General features: G+C 44.4%; 1 protein-coding gene across 4 annotated transcripts; it reads left to right on the top strand.

Moving 5' to 3' along the window:
* The first annotated feature begins 53 nt into the window (after positions 1 to 53).
* LRRC45 (leucine rich repeat containing 45) lies at positions 54 to 21,885 on the top strand. Of its 4 annotated transcripts, none has more exons than XM_048492126.1 (18): positions 54 to 130; positions 2,301 to 2,721; positions 4,310 to 4,371; positions 4,547 to 4,617; positions 5,574 to 5,752; positions 6,602 to 6,730; positions 7,035 to 7,147; positions 8,290 to 8,348; positions 8,444 to 8,521; positions 9,132 to 9,267; positions 9,537 to 9,614; positions 9,792 to 9,903; positions 10,011 to 10,081; positions 11,037 to 11,129; positions 11,804 to 11,896; positions 15,050 to 15,223; positions 16,854 to 17,001; positions 18,356 to 21,885. In XM_048492126.1, the coding sequence occupies exons 2-18, from the start codon at positions 2,472 to 2,474 to the stop codon at positions 18,550 to 18,552; spliced, it is 2,043 nt and encodes a 680-aa protein (XP_048348083.1). In that variant the 5' UTR covers positions 54 to 130; positions 2,301 to 2,471; the 3' UTR covers positions 18,553 to 21,885. The 4 variants fall into 4 exon arrangements, with proteins under 4 accessions (XP_048348083.1, XP_048348082.1, XP_048348084.1 ...); XM_048492125.1 differs by lacking the exon at positions 54 to 130 and adding an exon at positions 157 to 294; XM_048492127.1 differs by lacking the exon at positions 54 to 130 and adding an exon at positions 336 to 409.
* The last annotated feature ends 819 nt before the right edge of the window (positions 21,886 to 22,704 follow it).

The following is a 22,704-nucleotide window of genomic DNA, read 5'->3' as shown; positions in this document are numbered from 1 at the left end:
CCGCACCGTCGTGCATGCTGGGAGTTGTAGTCCCTCCCTTATTTTCCCTCCCACCAACTTCTTCAGTTTCCGGTCGAGGAGGAGGCTGGCTTTTTCTCCTGGCATTCTGGGAGCTGCTTTACGTCCCTGTGTAAGTTTTCTCGAGTGTTCTGGCTCAGTTAATAACCGAAGGCGGGGAGGCTGGTCTGGCTAGGTGTGCTGCCCTCCAGATGTTATGGACTACAGTTCCATCATCCCCTGGTCCATGCTCGGAGAACTGAAAGATTACAGAGAATTACAGTGATGCAAAGCGAAGTAAGAGGAGCAAACTGGCGTGCTCGGAGCTAAATAACAACAGAGTAAAGGGACCTTAACCTTCTTAAAGAGTTTACTACACTTCTGCAGCAGCCCTATTCATGTCAACGGAAATGTTAGTAGCGTTTGGCTGCTTACTATGCTTTTCATCAGTCTTTAGTCATCATAATATGAAAGCACTTTTCCCCATTTGTATATTATATTACTGGGACCTGTTTCTAAGCAAATATGCCTAACTGCCCAGGCCTGTGTTTCTTTACTCCAAAATAACCCTTATTAACGTTAATGCTGCTTACTCCAGTGTAAGTGTACATAGAATTATAGCTGCGGGCCTAAAGCTAGGCACTTGTACCTTGGAATTAGTCATACTGAACTCAGTTGAACTTTTCCCCCACCATTAAGGTGTTAAACTCGTTGTCTTGGGGTGCCATTCATCTGAGGTGCCATTTTAGTTTAGGGATCACCTTGTATGGGTGTGCTTCACTTTGTCTCTTCAATTGATGACTTGTCACCCTTTGATTTGCATATGAAACCATGACCCACCTCCACTGAAGAGAATGGTGTTTCATGGTATGAGATAAAAACTGGTGGTATGAGATTAGTAATGGCTGTTTCACACATCTTGCAATCACTGAATGATGAACATTCTTGCATGAACTCACCCTGAAAATGAATTGTTAGGCTGAACTAACTGATAGGAGGTAGACTGGATTTGTGGCATACAGAAAGCCTTAAGTGTCTTGTTTGAATGTTGATACCATATTGATTTAGTTCCTCAGAAGCCATAGCATTATAATGGTTGCACACACACATACATATTTTACAGAGCTGGGCAGCCCAATCCGGGGGGTGGGGGGGGCAAATCCCCCTCTGGAACTGGCGCAACCCTCTGGAACTGGCGAACCCATTCTGCTAGTGGAAGAGGTAGATGCCCTGACAGAAGGGCAATTTATCCAGGTGGCTGGGTGCTTCACACCACCAAACTTGGAAGTTTCCTCTGCCACCCGGACCGGGTGTGGGCTTCTTCAGAGCAGGCAGGGCGTGCCAGAGTGGTGCCATCTCTGCCCAACAGCTCTGGTTTGCATTGTAAAACTCAGATTTCAGCATCTTACAGTGTTACAGAATAACCAGATAGTACCCCGAACTAGCAATATTCATTAGAAGTTTTAAAGGGCTGACATGTTATTCTGCCAGAGCATGGCTGCACCCCTTAGGATATCATGATTTCATAAAAACAGAAATCAAATGTATGCATGGCATATCACGGCTTTAACACTTTGGATCTGGCAAATCTTAAATCACTTTCTTGTGCTCATTTTAGAAAGAAAACAGATAAATGTTGACCTAAAACTAGATTAGGAAGCCAGCATAGCATAGTAGTGGTTAAGGTGCTGGTCTTAGAAATCCCAACCCCTGCCAGCTTTCTGAGTGAACTTGAGCCAGTCACACATACTCAGCCCTGACCCTAGCTAGTACTTGGATGGGAGACCTCCAAGGAATACCAGGGTTGTGGAAACCAGGCAGTGGCAAACTACCTCCCAGCATCTTTGGCCTTGAAAGCTCTATAACCCTACAAGTCAACTGTAAATTGAGAGCAGATCACCCCCACACACAAACACACAAACACACATACACACACCCTGATTAGTTTCTTGCTGGAGAGACATAACCATAGTTTTAGTTCATTCTCTGTCCCTATTAATCTGAAAGACTTCTGTTTTCGTACAACATTTTTTAAATAATATGGGTGTGTGTCACATGTACAACGGTGAAAAAGGAATGTCTTAAGAAATGCCAAATGTGCTCTGGACTACAACTCCCAGTATCCCTTAATTTCCTGGTAATAGTGTTTGGGAGTGGAAAAGTACAACTACAACTCCCATCATACACCGTTTTTCCTTAGTTACATAGGCTGGAGTTGGCAGTTGAAGGGTGAGGCTGTATTTCTAGCAATACTCGGTGGCTGTTTGGAAATGGGTCTAACTGTCGCTTTGGTGTTTGTGCAGGGGTGAAGTTGGAGGAACGGTTGTTTCTGGAGCCCTTATTTGCTGCTGGAGAGAGAGAGTACTTTACGCTGTATTCCAGGGTGATAACCTTTAACGATTGCTGTCTAGCAGGCTCCCCCCTGCTGCCTTTTCCTGGCAAGAACTACCTTAACCCCTCATGTGCCTGGTGTCATGAATGACCTGATGCCTGCTGCAGAGATGGATGACTTCCGAAGGTCCTTCATTAGGCTGTGCAAGGAGAGCGGTGTTGAGCCACAGGAGAGCGTCTTGCAGCGATTACAGGAGACAACAGGGAGAAGCCACTTGGATTTTGCCACCCAGAGCCTTTCTGTGGACACGTGTGGGGCTCTGGGCAAGCTGTTGCAGGATGAACTGCAGTTCACCGAGATTGTGCTGAGCGACTGCATGCTGAGTGAGGAAGGTGGGGCTCTTGTCTGCAAAGTGGTCCTTGGTTTTTGTTCTGTCCTGAAGAAGCGAGGAGCCAAAATCTGTGACCATTTATCCCCTGGTCTTCTTTCTCAGTTTAACGTCACTTGGTCATCATGCTTATGATAAGTAAAGAGGTTGCCTGAGTGGATTTCCCCATACCTGTAAACGTGCATATTTTCACTAAATTGGACAATTCACCAGAGAGCGTATTAAGAATAAAGGTATAATGGATAAAAAGTGATTTCCTAACATTCCCTAAAAATGAGGCTCTGCACCAGGCACAATTCTGCATTGTAAGATATGAAAAGGATTCATGAAGCAGTCATATTGATAAATCTTATTTATTTTATTTATTTCACTTATATTTCATCTTTCTCCCTATGGGGACCAAAAGCAGCTTACGTCGTTCTCATCTCCATGTTATCACAACAACCCTGTGAAGTAGTTTAGTCTGAGCCTGTGTGACTAGTCCAAGGTCACCCAACAAGCTTCCATGGCAAAGAGGGAATTTGAACCTGGGTCTTCCATATCTGACTCTGTACCACACTGTGTTGTACAACTGAGGGAGAAGAAGAAGAACCTTTATCCTAATATAGAGCTTTTAGTGTTCAAGCACTATGCATATATTGTTGCAGTAATCCTTACAACACCCCTGCGGGCTAGGCCATAATTGCTATCCTCATATTGCAGATGGGAAGTTGACAGAGTTTGTTTGTGACTGAAAAGAGATATGAAGCTCAACTCCCCAGATCATAATTCATTCTCTTTGGTGTTCTGCAGGTATTTGGGGTAAGGACTGCAAGAATAGATAAAAGATGGTCAGTTCATAGATCAAGAAAAATTGATTTCTTGCTCTGATATCAGAAACAGAATGTTGTAAGGGTAAAGCCTGATTATAAGAATACTTTCTTGTGCTGCGGAAAAGAATAAAATGAAGTATGATGAGGTGCAATATAAGACTCAGGAGAAATGGCTGAGCATTCTTGCAGATGGGAATGACAACAAAGGGAAAGGGCCTGATGAATATTCAGAATGATGATGGATGTGTGAGTGGCATTTTAAATCCTGTTAACTTCATCCTATCAATTGTACTAAGCCCCAGAGAAGATTAGATGGGAACCCTGAAAAACCCTCCCACTGCTCAAAACGTGTGCTGTCTAGCAGAGCTGAACAGACTCTGCAGTTCTGCAGCTGCACTATGTGAGCGAGAAATTTAGCACTGGGTGCAAGAACCAGCTTTCAGCATGAGTTTCTAACCTCAGGGACTGTGAGTATGATGTCTAGTAGTAGTAGTAGGCCTATCATTGCCTTGAGGGGATGTGGGGCAGTGGCAACACCCACCCGCTGCAATCCTGAGCACAGTGATAGCCTTCTAAGCCCATTGACTTCAGTGGCCTATAAATGAGCTATGTGGAGCTCAGGCTTCTCTGCTGTCAGGGTGATTGGTAGCCAGTCACTCCCTTAAGGACAGGAAATGCTTGTGGTCATCTCTATGCTGCCATTACAAACTGGTGCCTATTATCAGTGGGTGGGGAATGAGAGGCCAGAGTTGGAATGAATGTACCCTTTTTTCTTTTCAGGAGCTAAGTTACTACTTTGTGGACTTTGCACAAACACAGTTGTGAAATCCTTGGACCTGAAGGTGAGTCTGTTCTGCCCCAAGCATTTGGGCCTGGCCCTTTCTAAGGCCAAACCTTGGTCTTTGGCCACTGCCAGTCCTCTCCTTGGACTGCCAACAGAAGAAACTTCCTGCGTAGGTGATATTCCTGTTTAAGCAGCCAAGCAGTGGGTGACTGACTAGGCTCTGTCTCTTTCAGGGCAATAACCTGCGAGCTGTGGGAGCTGAAGCCCTGGGCAAACTGCTCAGACAAAACAAGTCTATCAGGAGGTGAGAAGATTGGGAAATGGGCAGAAGAGCTGAGACTCTTTTTTGGACCCTGGGGGTGATGGGGAGAGTCAGAGTGCCACTAAATGGGAATGGTATTATTTGTTGCTGTTTGCTAAGATGAGAAGGAATCTTAATGTTTTGTGCACTGAACAGGGAAAGTCAGGGTTCTGTTCTTGATTATTTATTCCTGGTGTTTTTATCCTACTTTGCAACAGCAGCTCCTCACCTGGTGGCTTGCTGGGAAATTTTGGCTTGTGCCGTTAAAGTGAAAGTTATGTCTGAATTGGAGGGTATAACAAAGTGTTGGGGGAGCCACTGAGGCCTTGAGTTCAGCTTGCCAGGGATGGAGCTGCTGAGGGGAATGGTGCTGGTGATGACAAAAGTAGCCAGCGCAGGTTCTTTTGTCTATTCAGTACCTGTGTGTCTGCGTGGTCCTGTTGGTGCCACACTCTGTTGCCTCTGTCACCATTGACGGTCACCACATCTTCCCTCAGTGGCAGGAGCTGGAATCCTACAAACAACCTATCGCATGAGCTGCTGCTTCTGCTTTTCTGATGCAAATTGGCTCATGAATCAAAATGTAATAAGAGTGGTAATTAAAGTTCAATACAAAGTTTACGATGGGGCAGTTTCTCAGGCAAGCTGAGTCCATGAAAGATGGAGAGGTTCCTTGTTGCTTTCTGTCCTCTCTCTGATGGTTTGGGAGTTAGAAGCCAGAGTAAGGGGGATTCTCAGCTGGGGCTGGATCCAGGCAGGATCCCTGGTTGCTTCCTTGTCTCCCTCTGATAATCTATTTTAATGTAGTTGGTAACTGGAGAGAATGGACCCTTATCTGTAGATCCAGGCATGGCAGAGGGGTGACTCAGGCCCTCCTTGATTACTGCTGTGGCCTGGCTATGTTTTGAGTCCTGAAGTCGCTGTCTGAATTTGTCTTTGATTTTGATTCCTTCCCACAGCCTCACTTTAGAATGGAACAACTTGGGTATCTGGGAGGAAAGTTTTGCCTTGTTCTGTGAAGGGCTTGGAGCAAATGGTATTCTACAATGCCTGGATCTGCGCAATAATCAGATCAACCACCAGGGGGCAGGCGAGCTCGCCATGGCTCTGAAAAACAATTCCAGTCTACAGGAACTTGGTAAGGACTTGAGTCGATTCCACAGTTCATGATCTGTACCCACCAAGTGCCACAGAGCAGCAGTAAAGGACTGAGCAAGGTGATGGGGCAGTCACAGTCTCTTTGCAGGTAATACAGTGGAACCTTGGTAATCGTAGCCTTCGGTTTTCGTCTGTTTCAGTTTTTGCTGGTTGCCCCTGGCCGTTTTTTTGCCTCGGTTTTTGCCGGGCGCCTCGGTTTTCGGCTACGCCATTTGCGTAAATTGACGCTTTTTGTGTAAATTTGCTACTCTGTTTGCGTAGTGCATGCGCAAACAGTGTAGCTTCGGTTTTCACCGGTTTCAGTTTTTGCCGAGTGTTGCCGGACGGATTACCGGCGAAAACCGAGGTTCCACTGTATTGAAGTGATTCTGAAGGATTCAACTTAGTCAGTTGCACCAAGTAAGTGCAAGTGAAGCACAGAAATATGCAACTACACACCAAGCCTGTGGCCAACTTTATTGGCTCAAGTTGTTTATTTTATTTAGAATGTTTATCGGCGACATTTCCAGCCAAAGGTCTTCAATGCAGCTTGCAATGTAGTCAAGCATAAAGCAGTTGCACTATAATAGTCACATAAAACCACTTGGAAACAAGTTCAGGGGCAAACTAATTGAACGCTTCTTGACTCAGTGGAGGTGATCGCAGATAAGTGTACATAGGATTGCTTTAGTGTGCTGCCTCATCTCTAAAATGAAGAACTTCCATGAAATGTACTTACATTTAACTTCTCCGAAAAGGATCGATTTCCATTTCCTGTGTCCAGAAGTTGAGAAAAGTGCAATCAAATGTATGACTGATTGCCACGTATGGTACTTTGTTTCTTGTCTAGATCTACGTTGGAATACCATTGGGCTTCTCGGGGGACGTGCCCTCCTGAATTGCCTGCATACCAACCGGGTTCTCCGACAACTTGAGTTGGCAGGGAACAATGTACCCAGTGACATCCTGAAGGCTGTGGGTGAGCGACCCCCTGAATGTTAAGAGTTCTGGATTCCAGGCTGTCTCATATTCACTTATCTTCATCTGAGGTCATTAGTAAGGGTGTGGGCAAAAGGTCACCATCCAATCAATCTTGAGATAAAATAGAATACAAAACTAGGATCTTGTCCAAAAGTTTTCTTTCTTTTTGGTGCCTGGAGACCATGCTAATGTTAACTGTTAAGTTTCCCATGGGTGGGTAAACTGTCTGGGTAAACTGCAGACTCATGAAGTTTAGGAAACTTATCGGAAAGGATTTCACTTTTTGCTTCTTTACAACCAAGATCAAGCTATGGAACACAATCAAGAGCGTCAGAACATCCTCTGCAAGAATCATAACATGACACGTGTGCTCAGTAAAGAGGTGCTGTGCTTGAAGGAAGAGAAAGCTAAACAGGTTAGTTATTGTGACTGTACTCAGCCTGGCAAAAGTTGTTGAGGATGTAGCAAGAAAAGCACTGCAGAGTGGTGGAGCTGCCCTGTCTTCTTCTAGAAATGGCACCAAGAAATAGCTTGCATCACTGAGGTGTTCCTGCTAGTAGGATTTATTTACCATAGTGCTTGAGTGAATGTTGCATCCCTTGCGATCTTTGTGATCTTTCATGAGCTGTCAGAGGAAGCCATCCTGACATATAGGATTTGCGGGTGGGGAGCAGGTTCTGTTTATATCTCCTTTAAACTAGCTAGCAACTGGAGAAAGGCTGAACTGCTTACTGAGAAAGAGACCACTTTGTTCTGGACTGAGCTAGTTAGTTCCTTAAACTTTCCTCCCCCCAGCTTATTTAACTGAAAGACTCCTGTGTTTTCCCATACACAACAAGATGCTTTCGGAGCTTACCACTTGATTTGCAGCGTCTTGGAGTTCATTCTTGTCTTTTTGACTGATAAAACATTTCAGTTCCAGGGGGACATATGGGGTCAAATGTCCCCGGGCTGCGGCCATTTAGTCACGTAAGGGCGGAAAATCACCCCCACACCCCTCCTCCTTCCCCCTGGGTCCGTACACTGACTTCAAGACCTGGTGCAAAAAAAGTTGTTTGGTCATGGTGGGAGAGGGTGACTGCCCATATGTGGGGGTGGGGTGGGGGGCACGACAGATTTTGCACCGGGCTACATTTTCCCTAGATAAGCCTGTGCATTTCACCAAGGAACAGATCAATGCATTGTAGTGGAAGGTGCCTGAGATTTGGACCATGGAGACCCAAGTTGAAATCTCTGCTCAGCCACAAGGCACAGTGACCTTGGGCCAGCCATTCTGCCGTTACCTAGTCTTCTTCAAAGGGTTGTTGTGAAGTTAAAATGTGCAAGAGAGCCATGTGACCTTTGCTGGAAGAAGGGCAAGAGAAAAACTTAATACCTTAGTAAACAAAGGTATTCTCCACATTTTACTGGAGTTCTGGGAGGAACTTTCCTGCTGTGACTTGGAAAATTATTTCTCACCCATGTGGAGATTGTCCTAGTGCACTGCTGGAATAGATCTGACTACTGGTGGCTCACCTTTCAAACTCTCGGTGTTCATTTCATGCCTGTGCTTCTCAGTTCCTGGATCTGATGGACACCATTGACAGACAGAGAGAGGAGATAACCCGCTTCAACAGGTGTGTGTGATATTCTTCTCCCTGTCCTGCTCTTGATGTGAGACATACTTTATGGGTGGTCCCATCTCTGCATATTGCCTCTGTTCTCCATGCAGGGTATCAACAACACGAGTCGGGCAGCTGCAGGAAGCTCTGACTGAACGGCATTCTATGCTGAACTCACTTAAAGCAAAGTAAGGAGGAACAAATCTCTGTGAGACAGACTGAGCACGCATTGGAGGGGCAGGGGAGTGAGCAGGGGAAAAAACTTGTAGGCAGAATGGAAATGGCATGTTTGTGCAGACACTCTGGAACACAGTGTGAGCTGGAATATACAGTTGTGAGATTGCAACAATGTAACCTAACTTTAGAAGAGAAGGGAGAGGTTTGCTCTTGCTTACCATTCTGCTCATGCAAACAAGATGCTTGGACAACTTGCGTTCAGGGTGCAACAGACAGCAGAGGTGGCAGAGCACTCCTGAATGGGATGCATTTGTGGGTTTTGCTTTGGTGTGGAATCAGATCTGTGTTCCTGCCTGCTTGCTGCTCCTGTGTTGCATTGCTGTCTGCTCAGCTTAGTAGGCCATAGACAAAACCACACCAAGGCACTGGAGGCTGTATGTGTACTGTTGCACACTTGAGATTTGATGTGGAGCATGCTTCCTGAAAAGGTCAAGCACCTGCTGTAAGTGACCTTGAAATGCACCCAGATTATAGAATGGTGATGCAGCTGCAGGCTCAGGGTTTTTGATAGCAAAGTTTAGATTGGTCAGAGTGACTCACACAACACTTGGTGCTTTGCAGGCTCCAGATGACTGAGGCAGCCCTGGCCATGTCGGAGCAGAAGATCCATAGTCTGGGTGAGTTGCTGAGTACAACACAAGAGGAGCAGGCAAGACTGGTGGAGAGCCAGGCCAAGGAGCTGCAGCAGCTCAAGAAGGTAGGTGTGGTGGTCCTGATTGGGAAGAAAGGTGAGATGTACATTTTGTAAATGAATGGCTTGCGGTCATCTGGGGGTGATGTTGCCAGTGAGCAGATCTGTGGCAACGTATGAAGGTCCAGGAATGGAAGCTTTTGGTTGGGAAAGGAGCTGGTTGAGCGGTGACATGGAAGGTGATGCATGACCAACACTTAAGATGTGGAGAAAGGTTGGGGGAGATACAGAAAGGAAACCGATGAGTGAATTTCTTCTACTGGCTTGGTTGGTAGGATTCTGCAGATCGAGAAGCAAGGCTTCAACGTGACCTTTCATCTGCCAATGACAAAAACCTCCTGCTCAGGAATGAGGTATGAAAGTAGCCTTGAGCATCCTCCCATCGTGCTTTTCTGTGCGACTTCCTCTGGGGGCTTCCCACGACCCCAGGCCTGGTCCCAGAAAACTTGTGCCATGCCATGTCCGTGCAGCTCACTGTCCTGTTTAGATGTTGGGCTGGCTTCCATTTCATGGGAGGTTCTTCCACCTAGGTGGATGAACTGGAAAGAAAATACAAAGGGCAGCAGGAGCAGCTTTTTCATGTGAAGGAGACCCTGACCCACACAACAGCAGAGCTGAAATTGCGGGCTGCGCAGGCTGAAGGTGAGCATGATTTTGGAACATGAATAGAGGCAAGCCAGAGCCTGGATCGCCTAAGGAAAGAACACACAGCTGGAGCCATATAAGTGGTCTTCTCTGTTTATCCCCAGAGCGCTTGGAGATGGAGAAGAGGCGGTTCAAGCAGGGCCTTGAGGATGCAGAGTCCCTTCGACTGAGGGAGGTAAGGAGAGGACTAGTTGGGTCTCAAACAGCTCAGGGGCCCTGGGCCATTAAAGGTTGTCTTGTCTTGTAAGCAGCTCAGGAGAAGAAAGGACCATACTTGGAAGCTCCAGTTCAGTTCCATTTTCATGTGCATAAACTGGTAGAAGCAGAGCTGTCTCAGTCTATTTTGATGATCCGTCCCTCCATAATCTTGTATTTGTGATGACTGTGTTTCCTCTGCCTTCTTTGCTGCAGCCTTTTTTCTCTGTTCTGAAGGGAAGGAAGTGGTTGTCCCAAGGAAGCTCCTTGGGACAGCAAGGTGCTTGAAGGGAAGGTATCTTTGATGATTTCCCCTATTATGGCCCCCATTTTCCTGCTGCATTTATACTTTCATAGTTGTACCCACTGCTGCCTACTACCGTGTTTCCCCGAATATAAGACAGTGTCTTATATTAATTTTTGCTCCCAAAGATGCGCTATGTCTTATTTTCAGGGGATGTCGTATATTTCTGTATTCTATTTGTCAGGCATGCTTCCAAACAAAAACTTTGCTACGTCTTACTTTTGGGGGATGCCTTATATTTCGCACTTCAGCAAAACCTCTACTACGTCTTATTTTCCGGGGATGTCTTATATTCGGGGAAACAGGGTACCAGGGGGAAGATTGTGCTCCCCTGTGAGGAATTTCCTAATTAGTCTCTGTTTCCTGAGGCAACTGCTGGACCATCCTTCAAATCCAGACCCTTCTCTTGCATCAGAAGATCAACTCTGGTCCACTGGTATTGCTCTGCTAAATCTTGGGCCTTTCTTTCTTTTTCCCCTCCTTTCTCTGCCCGAAGATCTAAGTAGACCTGCGTTCATCTTTGGCTTGAGCTAAGGTCACTCCCATTTGCTGATGAGAGAGGCAGTTTATAGAAGATTGTGTGTGTGGGTGATGCTGGGTACTCTCCTGAGCTGAGCTGTTCGAAATGCAGGTAGATCAAATGATGCGTCACCTGGAGACAACTGAGCGTTCTCTGCAGGAGCGAATCCAGAGGCTGGAAACTATCCGCATAGGGCTGGAGGAGGTGAGTGGAAGAGAAAGGTGTGATTATGTCTTGTTCAGAATCCTTTTAAGCATCCACTATGTGAGATGTCTGGGGCTTCTACAGCTGGCTACTTAACTCCCCATCTTATTTAGTCATAATCATAGGTGTGCCAATATAAGCAAATTATCCTACATATTCTGTAGACTCAGCAGAAGCAAATAGCAGGAGAGCTTGCCAGGGTTACCTGTTGGCTCCTTCCCAGATGCGTAGCATGGGGGGAAAGTGCCCGGTGCGCTCCACGCCCCTGCCACGCCCAGGAATGCCCTCACCACACCCCTACAGGGGCATGCGCCCAGTCCGTCACCCCCCTTTCCCTTTGGAGCTATGCCTCTGCTCCTTCCACAGTTATGGATGGCACCAAGGCCTGAAGAGTAACATTCCACATGGGATGAACTGTCATGCGCTTGGACTTTAAAATGTCATGGCTTATTTTTTTTCCGGCTGGCAACAAACTGTCCTGCCTTAGCTTACGAGATGTGAACTGTTTCCTGCCACGACTGAACAAGTCATTAACTTCCCATTCTCTTTTGCTTTGATATTCTTTAAAATGCTGCATTTAAATGCAGTCTGTTGGGTAAGAAGTTCCTTTTCTGGCAAGCTCCCTTTCTAAGGCCTGAAGTTGCCATGAGATGATCTTCTTGTGTTTTCACCAGGAATTGAGCCAAGTGAAGGCTGCTGCAGTCATGGAACGGGGCCAGGTTGAGGAGGAGCTCATCAAAGCCAAAAGCCAAACCAGGTTGGAAGAGGTGAGTGTGGCTGGGAAGCTCAAAGAGACTGGTTACCTTGGACTGAATTGCATGTCCTGTAAGAAATGGTGAGGTCCCACCAGAAATACACTGCATTCCCTCCTGTCCCTCCCTAGCTTACAACATGGCTTCCTGACTACATGGCATGTAGTACATTTCTATCACACCCTTCTACTCTTCTATCAATCCTTCTGCACCCATGATGATGTAGTTAGTTCTCCTGTCCTGCATTCCATTCTCACAACAACCCTGTGGGCTAAAAGAGAGTGACAGACCCCACTGATCATGCTGCAAGCTTCATGGCAGAGCAAGGATTTCAAATCAGCTCTCCCCTGTCCTAATTTGAACGTGTAACCCCTGCACCAAACTGGATCTCCCTGTCCAGACTATTAGCAAGTGATGATTCGGAGTGGGGACAAGAAAACACAAAATGTAATGACAACGGGATGTGTGGTTAGACATACTACATGTTATGGGGAAAAGAATGGGTCACTCCAACATGGAGCTGACATTTTACTTTTCTCTACCCTCCTCCACATTTAAAATGGCAGATCCATTAAAAATGCAAGACTGAAGATTGTGCAACATAAAAGAACATGAGACTTCCACTGTGTTTTCTGTATTCTGTAGTCCTGCCCTTGGAGTATAGCAACATTCCTATAGATTGGTGTAGCTTGTTGTTTGCAAGGCCTTTTTTCAGATATCCTGTTGCAGTGTATTTTGTCTGTCCTCCCCCTTTCACTTCCATAAAAGTGGGCCTGAGAGTCGAGCTGTAGTTTGAAGTTAAAATGGAAAATTATGCCATCATTCCCAAATTTCTTGGCATTCAAGGGCGATATTGCATTAATGTGCATTTTATACTTTCCTGGCTTTTTCAACTGTAGATATGCAGGTTGAGCTGTGGTTCAACCTTCAAGTAGACAATTATGTCATAAAGATATGCTCCAGATTTCAGAATTATATCTCAGTGCTCAAGGGAAATATTGCATAACAATGTTGCTAAACCCCTTTGAGAGATCGAGCTCCAATTTGAACATGGAATGTTCAAAACGCACACAAGCGCTTTCTAGATTTCCATCTTCAAGGCAGACTTTGTCCTGTTCTCCTCCTTTTGAAATTGGATGTGCAGATTGAACTGGTAGTTGAACCTGAAACACAGAACTGTGACTTGTATGTCTGTGCCAAATTTCACTTTGATATCTCAATATTCCAGGGAGATTTATTCATTTTTTTAAATCCTCAAATCCCACCATTAAGGCTGAAGGCAGCTATCATCAGGAATTAAAGTAAACACCAATGAGACTTAAAAAACCAGATATAAATCTCTAAATAAACTCTTTCTTTTAATACAGTAATCCTGAGTAGTTTAATAAGTACACCATCAGTCATGAAAATTGATGTCAACTGAAGAATTTTTACCAAATTTCCTCTGAAACAAACATACAGGCTCTTCTAAGAGTGAATAGGGAAGAGGTTTTAGCACACAGCCTTGGAAATGGACTGATAGTGCAGCTACTGATATCACCTGTTTCTTAACAGAGGCCCTTGGTGCCAGCCACAAAGACAGGCAATTTGCAGTAATTTAGGGGCAGATCTAAGAGGATGCACAGGTCCACAGTGGAAGAGGCATTCATGAATTTTGTGGACCTCACTTTGTTAAGTGCTTTAAAGGCAGTAATCATCTCTTTAAACTGAAGTCTGTAGCAAATTCAATCTGTTTGTGGATTAGGGACTTCTTGTCTGGACGTTCCCAGAGGGTTAGACTGGGAAATCGGGTTTCCTCAGTTCTTACTCTAAATATGGGAACGCCACAGGGCTGTGTGTTGAGTCCTTTACTGTTCACCCTTTATACATATGATTGTACTCCTGTCTATCATAGTAACACCATTATCAAATTTGCTGATGACACAACGGTGGTGGGGCTCATCTCTGGAGGGGATGAGTCTGCCTATCGGAATGAAGTGGACCGACTGCTCTCATGGTGCAGGGAAAATAACCTGGTTCTTAACACTAACAAGACAAAGGAGCTCATAGTGGACTATAGAAGGAATACCTCAGAAATTCATCCCTTGACTATAAATGGAGATCAAGTGGAGCGGGTGGCTAGTTTTAAATTTCTGGGCGTTATGATTAAAGAGGATTTGACCTGGGGAGTACAGACTGCCGCGTTGGTTAAGAAAGCCCAGCAAAGACTGTACTATCTGAGACTTTTAAGGAAGCAGCAACTGGATGGAAAACTCCTGGTGTCCTTTTACCGCTGTGCTATAGAGAGTGTCCTAACCTACTGCATCTGTGTATGGTTCTCCAGTTGCACAGTGGCGAATAGGAAGGCGCTCCAAAGGGTGATCACCACTGCACAAAGGATTATCGGCTGCCCTCTCCCCTCCTTGGAAGAAATCTATAATGCCCGAAGCCTAAATAAAGCCCAAAATATTCTGAGGGACCCGTCTCATCCAGCACACTCTCTTTTTAAACTGCTACCATCTGGCAGACGATACAGGGCCCTCAGAACTAGGACAAAGAGGTTTAGAGACAGCTTCTACTCTAGAGCTGTGGCTATGCTAAACTCCGCTGCTTCATATTGATGTATTTGGGGCTGTGTAGGGATGGGTGGAGGATGATGATGTATGAGTCTGAAATTGTGTGCATCGAGGAATGCTGCTGTAAATTTCGTTGTGCGTGCACAATGACAATAAAATGCTTATGCTTATGCTTATGCTTAAATTGGTAGCCAGTTCCCTCGTTTCAGTATGGGTCTAATATGGTCAAGCCATCTTGCTCCTAGCATAGAAATTCAGGTTCGTATAGGAAAATTAACTTGCATTACTTCCTACCATCTACATTTATATGGCAACGATATCCATACTTAGTATTTAAATGCAGTTCTGTTTACTGTGTTCTGAAAATACAGCTTTTAGGTCTCATTTCTAAATTCAAATACTTAGACAATCTTGAAACCTTCATGGTGGCTCGAGGTCAGGAAATATGCTGTGATGCAGGAGAAACAAAATGTCATGAAATGTAATGTAAGCAAGTCCAGAAAGGCAACTTTCTTCACCTTCCTATCACAAACGTCCATGATGCTCATGTTAGTTTGAGAGAGGTTCAAACTTTGTGGGTTTGGGCTGTGTTTTTCCTCTGTGCTGTTCACAGCAACAGCGATTGGAGCACCTGGAGGACAAGCTGCGTCTGATGGCCCAGTCCCGCGATGAGGCACAGAATTACTGCCTGCAGCAGAAACAAGCTGTGGCTGAGGTACTTGGAAGGGAGAGCCAGCTGAGCATGCAGGTAGAAGGACTCAAGAGGCGGCTAGAAGACCTTCAACAGGTGAGTGGAGATCATGTTTGAAAGTGTGTGTGTGTGGGGACAATGTGCACATTCTAAAGCCAATAAAGCCAACATGGATGACACTTTTCAAATGCGTACAATTTCTGCTAATCGTACTATTCTAAAAATAAGCTTTTGGGGTTGAGAGGGGTTTTTGCAAGATCAGTGTAGATAAATTAAAATCCCAGGACAAGAAAGGCAGCCTCTCTGACTGGTATCCTGGACTGTGCCTCAAATTCTCTATACAGTCATAAGAGCCAGCAACTTTTGAAACACTTTTAATTGGGGCATGTTCATTTATTTGATATATATCTTTAACATTTTTAACCTTCCTCCAAAAATTTCCAGGCAATGTCTGTAGTTCTCCCTCTCACCCCTTTTATCCTCAGAGCATCCCTGAAACGTAGATTAAACTGACAAATGGTAACTGATTTAAGCAAAGATTTTAATCTGGTTATCCCCAGTTTGAGTCCTACACTCTAACCCCCACATCATAACAACAGTGGTTGGTACAGGGTTCCAGATTTTGTGACATAGAGTACACATCTAATTACATATCAGCTCCGTAATGCCAATATGCACGTGGACTTTACCACGTATCCGTGTTATGGCTACACAAATAGTTTCTGTTCATCAATTTCCCATTATAACTGTTTACCGTGCTTATATTTCATTGGACTGTACATAGCATATACCAGTAAAAGCTGAAGGAAGTGCAACACCAATTAGGAAAATTAGGATTCCTTCCTTGGTGACTGGGTAATATTCATGTCATCAAACAGGTAGAAACTGAACATAAATGTTAAAAGTCAAAAGAGTGCATATATACAAAAACAATAGTAATGAATTGAAAAGAACATTTATTATAACTCAAAACACAAATAAGTGTTATTGGGATTAACTGTGCCTAATGAGCTAACATCCAAACAGTCTGCTAAACAAAAAAGAGAGGGGGTCGTTCTCTCCTATTACAACTCTTACCCTGCTTAAAGCAACAGTAATATAATCAAAGCATACCTAAGCATCAAAAACACTCACAATTTGAATTGAATGCAATTGGATAATGTTGTGAGAACTCATAAACATAACAAAAACCAAACACAACCAATTTTTAATAGTGCTATACTGCCTCTAAAAAAAAAACAGCATCTAAGACACCTCCCAAGCTGGTAAAAAGCAGCTTGCTTGATAAACCTTCACAGGGTTGGAGCGTAAGCACAAGGTAGAGTGCCTGCTCAATGAAGTGTATCCATTTCTACAGAAAAAATAAACATGGTCTTGCCTTACAAATCAACCCACCACTATAACAAATCTCCCTCTCTTTTTTGTTTCACAGCCTATTTGGATGTTAGCTTATTAGGCATAGTTAGTGCCGACAACACTTCCTTGTGTTTTGAGTTCTAACAAATGTTGTTTTCAGTTCATTGCTATTGTTTTTGTAATATGAAGTCTTTTGGCTCTCACATTTAGGTGCAGTTTCTATCTGATTGATTACTGAGTTCTCTGTACCTCCACCTTTGTGTATTCATTGGGTAGTATCTGTGGCAGTTGTTGTGTCCTTGCCGTGGAGCTTCTCATGTTCAGACTGTAGGCTTCTCTGATTGCTTTGCCCCGTGTACTTGGGTGGCAGGAACTGAGCGGCAAGGAACAGGAAAAGGTAGCCGAGGTTAACAAGGTGCGAGTGGAGCTGCAAGAGCAGATTGGACGCCTGGAAGCTGAGAGGACAGCACAGGAAGGGCTGCGAGAGAAAATTGCAGCCCTGGAGCGGCAACTGAAAGGTACTTGGTTAGGAACGATATGCTTCTGCTTTCAAGAGGGATACAATCAAGCAGGACCTTGGAGCCTGTTGTTTTCTGATGCTCACTTTTCCAAGTGCTGTCATTTGTTTGCTTTATAGCCCACCTTCCCCATTGAAATACAAGGTAGTGTAAGACAGTGCAGTCAGTTGCCTTGAAACATCCGACAAATAATGCAATAAGATAAGGATTTTAAAAATTAGAAATAATGCCAAAAAAAGTATCAGATGTGTCATAATGCAAAAATTGGAGTTACTAAAGTAAAAAAAATGCAGTGTCAGTAAGATAATACAGTGGAATAGACTAAGTTCCTATTCTCCATAAAAGCACCCTCCATTATGTTACACCGTAGCCTTATTCCTTTTACAGAAGTGCCCTTCTGGACAATTCTGTTTTACAGTTTGTGGAATGATAGAGGTGCGTGTGCGGCGGGGCTATCCTAAACTCTTTGGGCAGGCCATTCCACAATATGGGGAAAGCATCTGTACTGGTGGCTGTTAGTCTTACTTGTTTGCCAAATAGTGCCTTCATAAGGCTTTGATCTGATGAGCACAGCAGTCATGGTGGAACGTAGCAGGAGAGGCAGTTCCGTAGCTATGTGGCTCAAAGACCATTAAGGGCTTTATGGGAATAATCAGTACTTGAATTGAACTCAGTAACTGAAAAGGGAAGAACTTATCCTACTTCAAAGTTGGACTTTGGGTTTTTGGACCTTTTGCCTCCAATTTTGGTCCCCCAACCAGGCTGAGACCAAAGGAGGGAGAGATGACTGAATGCTAGTCTCAACCCAGGAAGAAATGAGGGGACTGCTTGGTGGGGACCCCCTGTGGCTGTGTGTGTCCCAAACTAAGATGAGCACTTTAAGAAAAGAAAAACAGAAGTGTTGGTGTATGGTGGGGTGGGGGGAGGATGTTTGATTCAGGATATGGGCATGTGTGGTGCTCGAATGGGAATGGTGGGAAACTCTGCAGTTCACCATATGCAGACAAATGTCACATCCAGCCTACAGTGCTAAGAAGACAATAGGACTTCTTCTGCTTGTTACCTCGTGTAGGACTTCCACAAGGAGCCGCATGACTGACTGTCTGTTCTGTAGGAGGGGCCAGCAGCATCTTGCGGGGACATGAGCGATCTGTCTCAGTTGGGACCAAATCCTGACTTTTCCACTATGTCATTTTAGCTTTAGACTATGGTATAATCGCTGCAAATCAGTTTGGTTTTCTGCAAGCCATGTTACCTGTTGCTGCTCCATAGAACTTGCTTAGTCTCAAGAGCATTTTTCCTTGTGTGAACCGGAAAGTTTGAGTATGTTAACACTTCCTTCCTTCTCATGCAGCGCTGTCCAGTAATCACCGGGAGGCACTGCTGGACAAAGACAGTGAAATCACAAGCCTGCTGGAGAAGCTGAGAGTTCGAGAGGCAGAGATTTCCAGGATCAGGGAAGAGGAAGCTCAGCGAGCCAGTTTTCTTCAGAACGCCATCTTGACCTATGTTCAGGGCTCCCCCTTGAGTTCTTTCATCCCCAAGAAGTGAGCCATAAGTCTTGAAGGACTTTATCCTGACTTCCACAAATGGGGAGTCCCAGAATGAAGATTGGGGTCAGCATGTGAGGCATGTGGGATAGCCTAGATTTTGACTTCCTGTTTCATTTTGACCTTGCGACATTGCATTGGAGATTGCCTGAGCATGGCCTGTCATTCAGGGACCTGCAGCTGTCTGTAGCCAAGCACAGCCTTGTTCAAATCTACAAGCCACGTTTTAAGGCTGTAAGTGACAGCCATTCATTCCAGGATCTAACCTGTAGTTCATCTGTTTGCATGAGGTAGGGGCCAAAAATGTCCTCCTCTGCACACTTACACCTTTATCCTTGTGCTAGGATTGTGCCTGGAAAAACTGCATTGGAGTAGCAAGTGAAAATCTCCACTATCAACAAATCATCACTCATGCAGGACTTTCTGTGGCACTGTTTCACTTCCATGGCAATCATGTATGTTGACATGAAAAAAACCCTCTGATCCACACAGCCTTCATGATCATGTGGGGGGCCTGGTTGAAGCAGAAGCTGCTTGTCCTGTTTCACAGCCTTTTTAAAGTGCATATATCATTTATCTTTTGTGCCTGGGCATAGCAGCATTGCTGAAGCTTTCTGAAGTATATAGAGAGCAAGATGCTGGCACCAGTGTGTAATTTCTTGGGCCTTCACACTACAGATCAAGTATCTCAATAGGTATATAAGACGTCCTGCTTTATTGTTATTCAGAAGAGTCACTTGTCGCTCTTCACACATGACAGAATTTAAATAGGTAGAATGGTGGTTTAGGGGTTGGGACTGGCTCCTACAGTTTGCTGTGTTCCTTCTTTCCTGGAGGAGATGAGCTCAGGGATGGCAAACTTCCTGTTAAATTCTAACTCTTCATTTTTAAACCAGGAGGGAAAAGACATGCTCATTTCGGCCTAACTTCAAGAGCCGGTTTGCATTTAGTGTCTTTAAATACATATATTTTATGCTCCTTGTATGTTTTATCATGTATATATAGCTGCTTTATATGTCCATGTGACAATGGTACACTTCAGTCATCTTCCCTATGAATTAGGAATATAAATTGGCGAATTCATTTTTGTTTGCAGATATTAATGGGAAATATCTGAAACCTTCAGCTTTTTCTCCCAAGTTCATTTCAGTTTCAAAGAATGTGCATCTAGAAGATAATGGAATTTAACTTTTTTAAACATTGTTTCCCTCACCTGCCACATTTGGGAAAATGATTTCTTAACACATTTTTCATGATAAAGCAATGTATCCCCAGTTTTTCAGAAATTTGGACTATTTTGCCCGAAGCAATTCAACTAGCCTTTCAAAAGGAAAACAGAATTTTGTTTTGTTTGGCCCAATTCAACGGGGGGCCAATCTGTCTATGGAGATGGCACGGAGCCACACCGGCACATTTGCTCTCCCTGGGGTACTTACCCCACAGCAAATCAGCTTGGGGTGGCCATTGCAGTGTTCCTCCCCAGTGTAGTGGGAGCATTCTGGAGGTGTGGCTGAGGTTGGAGCTGACGTTAGTCAGCATCCACCCAGCCTTTACCTGCCAGCATGCCAGCACCCAATGCTTGGAAAGGTGGCATAAGTCCATAGATCCCAATGGAAGGCTTTTTGGTAGTGGGGAGTCTTGTTTTGTTTTTTGCCTCCCCATACTGCTGAGAAGTCCTCTTTTGGAGGTGATGGGCACCACAGTGGTGCTGTGTCCCACCGCCAGGGACTCTGGGTTGGACTGTAGAACAAGTAAAGGAAGTACCTGTGACTGGAATGGGACACATTTAATTTGGCCATAAAAGCAGCCACAAGGAAAGGGCCGATTGGGATCATGGTACTGGAGAAGGAGCAACAACTTTAACTCTTCCTCAGTCGAAAATGTCCCTCTGGCTTATTCTCACTCAGAGAAGTGGGACTGCAGCCAGAATAAGCAAGCCCCTTCCTCCCCATGCCAAAACACCCTTATACAGCAGTTGTATAGGGAACATGTCGGGAACATACAACATGTATAGGGAAATGTTATGTCAGCATTTCAGGTAATTTAGCCATTCATCTAATTGTTTGTAGTTAGTGAAATGGGCAAACAAATATCAGACATTTACAGCACAATCCTAAACAAGAATTAAACCCTGCTAAACCTGTTGGAGTTAGACGAATATAGCTCTTCCTAATGTAACAATACTAGTAGCCTCTTAGCCCAAGATAGGGCTGCTTTGAGTGCTTTTCTTCTGTAGTTGGAGTAATGTTTCTTTTATCCTCTCCCTTGATGAAGAAAAAAACCCTTTTAAAGTCTCAGTCAAAGTGGCAACAATCTTATGTCGTGGCTGCCTCACCTTCAAGTTACTATGAGGACAGGATTTCTGCCTTGGTAGCAATCAACCAAGGCGGTTTCAAGTGACACATGTCTTCTATGGTGTTCTGTAGGGTTTTTTAAGTGGCTTGTAATCCTTTTGATCTGTTTAGGTTCATTATTAGTACCTGATCAAGAGAGTTGCAGGGATATTTTGTAGTGTATACAGAGGGCTGGTGGGTGCAGCAGTAAGATTAGGATCTGGGATGCTGAGCTTCAAATCTCCCATTTTGGCACGAAGCTTGCTTGGTGGCCCGGAACCAGTCCCACTGGTACTGTTTCAGCCTACCTCACAGGGTTGTTGTGAGAATAAAATGGGAAGGACCCTGAACTCTTTGGAGGAAAAGTGAGATAAAATTGACACTTGAGGTATAATTCCAAATCTTTGCCATCTTTAGCAATTTGGGGTCCTACCCATAAAGAACAGCAGCACATTCTATGGTAGAAACCAGACAGCAGAGCTGATGGCTGAACAGGATTGTTTGCAAAGGCAGTGCAGTGAGGAAAAGGGTAACACTAGGCCATGATTACCTTTGCTCTTTTCAGAATTTGCTGTAAGTGGTTCTGGAAAGAATTGGAGTGTAGTTCATTCACGCCTGTCTGGAATAATCAGCACCTAGCAGCCCACTGGCCAGCAGCAAAGACACTTCTTCCTCTTGCATGCATATACAGACAGTGCCCCAGGGCCTTTGTTTTATCAGAGTATTAAAAAATCCAACTCAGTTGTCTAATGAGATTTGACTGCTTCTGTAGGAAGGCAGAAATTTGTTCCCTCTTGGGCTTGTCCTGCATTCTAGGGAGTTGATACAAAAGGGCAGCAAATCAGCATCTATCAGCAAATCAGCAGATTCGAGGCTTCTGTAATGTGTGTCAGGGAAGCGGGGAATTTTCACGCATGACACTTTGAGCCTCTCTTGCACTTTGCACTTATGTTTGGCGATACTATATGACAAAGAAGAAAAAGCTATTTTAATGTAAGACACCTCTTAGCCAATGTGTGTCTTTGAGTTATTGATGTAGGAAATGAAAAAGCTGGATCTATGAATTACATGGAAATTCCTTCAGTATTGGTATGCTGGAAATGGAATGGGTTTGAAGTGAATCTGCCTCAAGTGTCACATACAACAATATAATTAGATCAATTATTCCTTGTAGAAAGGAGCAATATTTCAGATTTCAGCTGTGAAAGATTCTCATTTAGTTGTAAAGGCTCAGTCTTGCAGACGTTCAAAGTTAAATGACAAACAGCAGTATCAGTATGCTGTTATGTTGAAGAAAATATTTTATAACTATTTAACCAATGATATCAACAAAAGTCAGAATCACTTTTTAGAATTTAATTGTTCAGAATAGATAGCTGGTATATCGAACCAGTGAATTCACTGAAATTACAGGGATATAAAGGCCCGAACTACCTGTGAAGTTTGAGTTCAGTGACTGGAATTCTAGACATATTATCTGGACTTATTTCTGGAAGTTCTCTGGCCAGACTAGTGAGGCTGATAAATTCATCCTTGGGAGTTGACAGTTTTGTGGCTGCTGCATCCCTTCTTCTTGCCAAGATGGGGAGAGGGAAATTTGTGTTGAGTTTGGTGCCTGCTTGATAGAATGATTTGGCATTATGGTGTCTGCGGCTGCCTCAGGCCTCAACCACTGAATTGCTTACCATTTGCATTTCTGCATTGGCTTGTAATCAGCATCTTGTATATGAGTGGAAATTGTAACCTCATAGATTAAGAGCAACCACCGGAGACTTCAGACCCAAATCTGGCCCTCTAGCTGCTAGCCAAGGTACAAGGGA

This window comes from Sphaerodactylus townsendi, linkage group LG03, assembly GCF_021028975.2.
Source record: "Sphaerodactylus townsendi isolate TG3544 linkage group LG03, MPM_Stown_v2.3, whole genome shotgun sequence".
In the NCBI taxonomy this organism is placed as follows: domain Eukaryota; kingdom Metazoa; phylum Chordata; class Lepidosauria; order Squamata; family Sphaerodactylidae; genus Sphaerodactylus; species Sphaerodactylus townsendi.
This window is presented reverse-complemented; position numbering and strand designations above follow the sequence as displayed.

Coding starts and splice junctions, on each gene's coding strand:
- LRRC45 (XM_048492126.1), top strand. CDS start 2,472: ATGAATGACCTGATGCCTGCTGCAGAGATGGATGACTTCCGAAGGTCC. Junction 5,753..6,601: donor TTCCAGTCTACAGGAACTTG/GTAAGGACTTGA, acceptor TTTCTTGTCTAG/ATCTACGTTGGAATACCATT. Junction 9,904..10,010: donor GCGGGCTGCGCAGGCTGAAG/GTGAGCATGATT, acceptor GTTTATCCCCAG/AGCGCTTGGAGATGGAGAAG.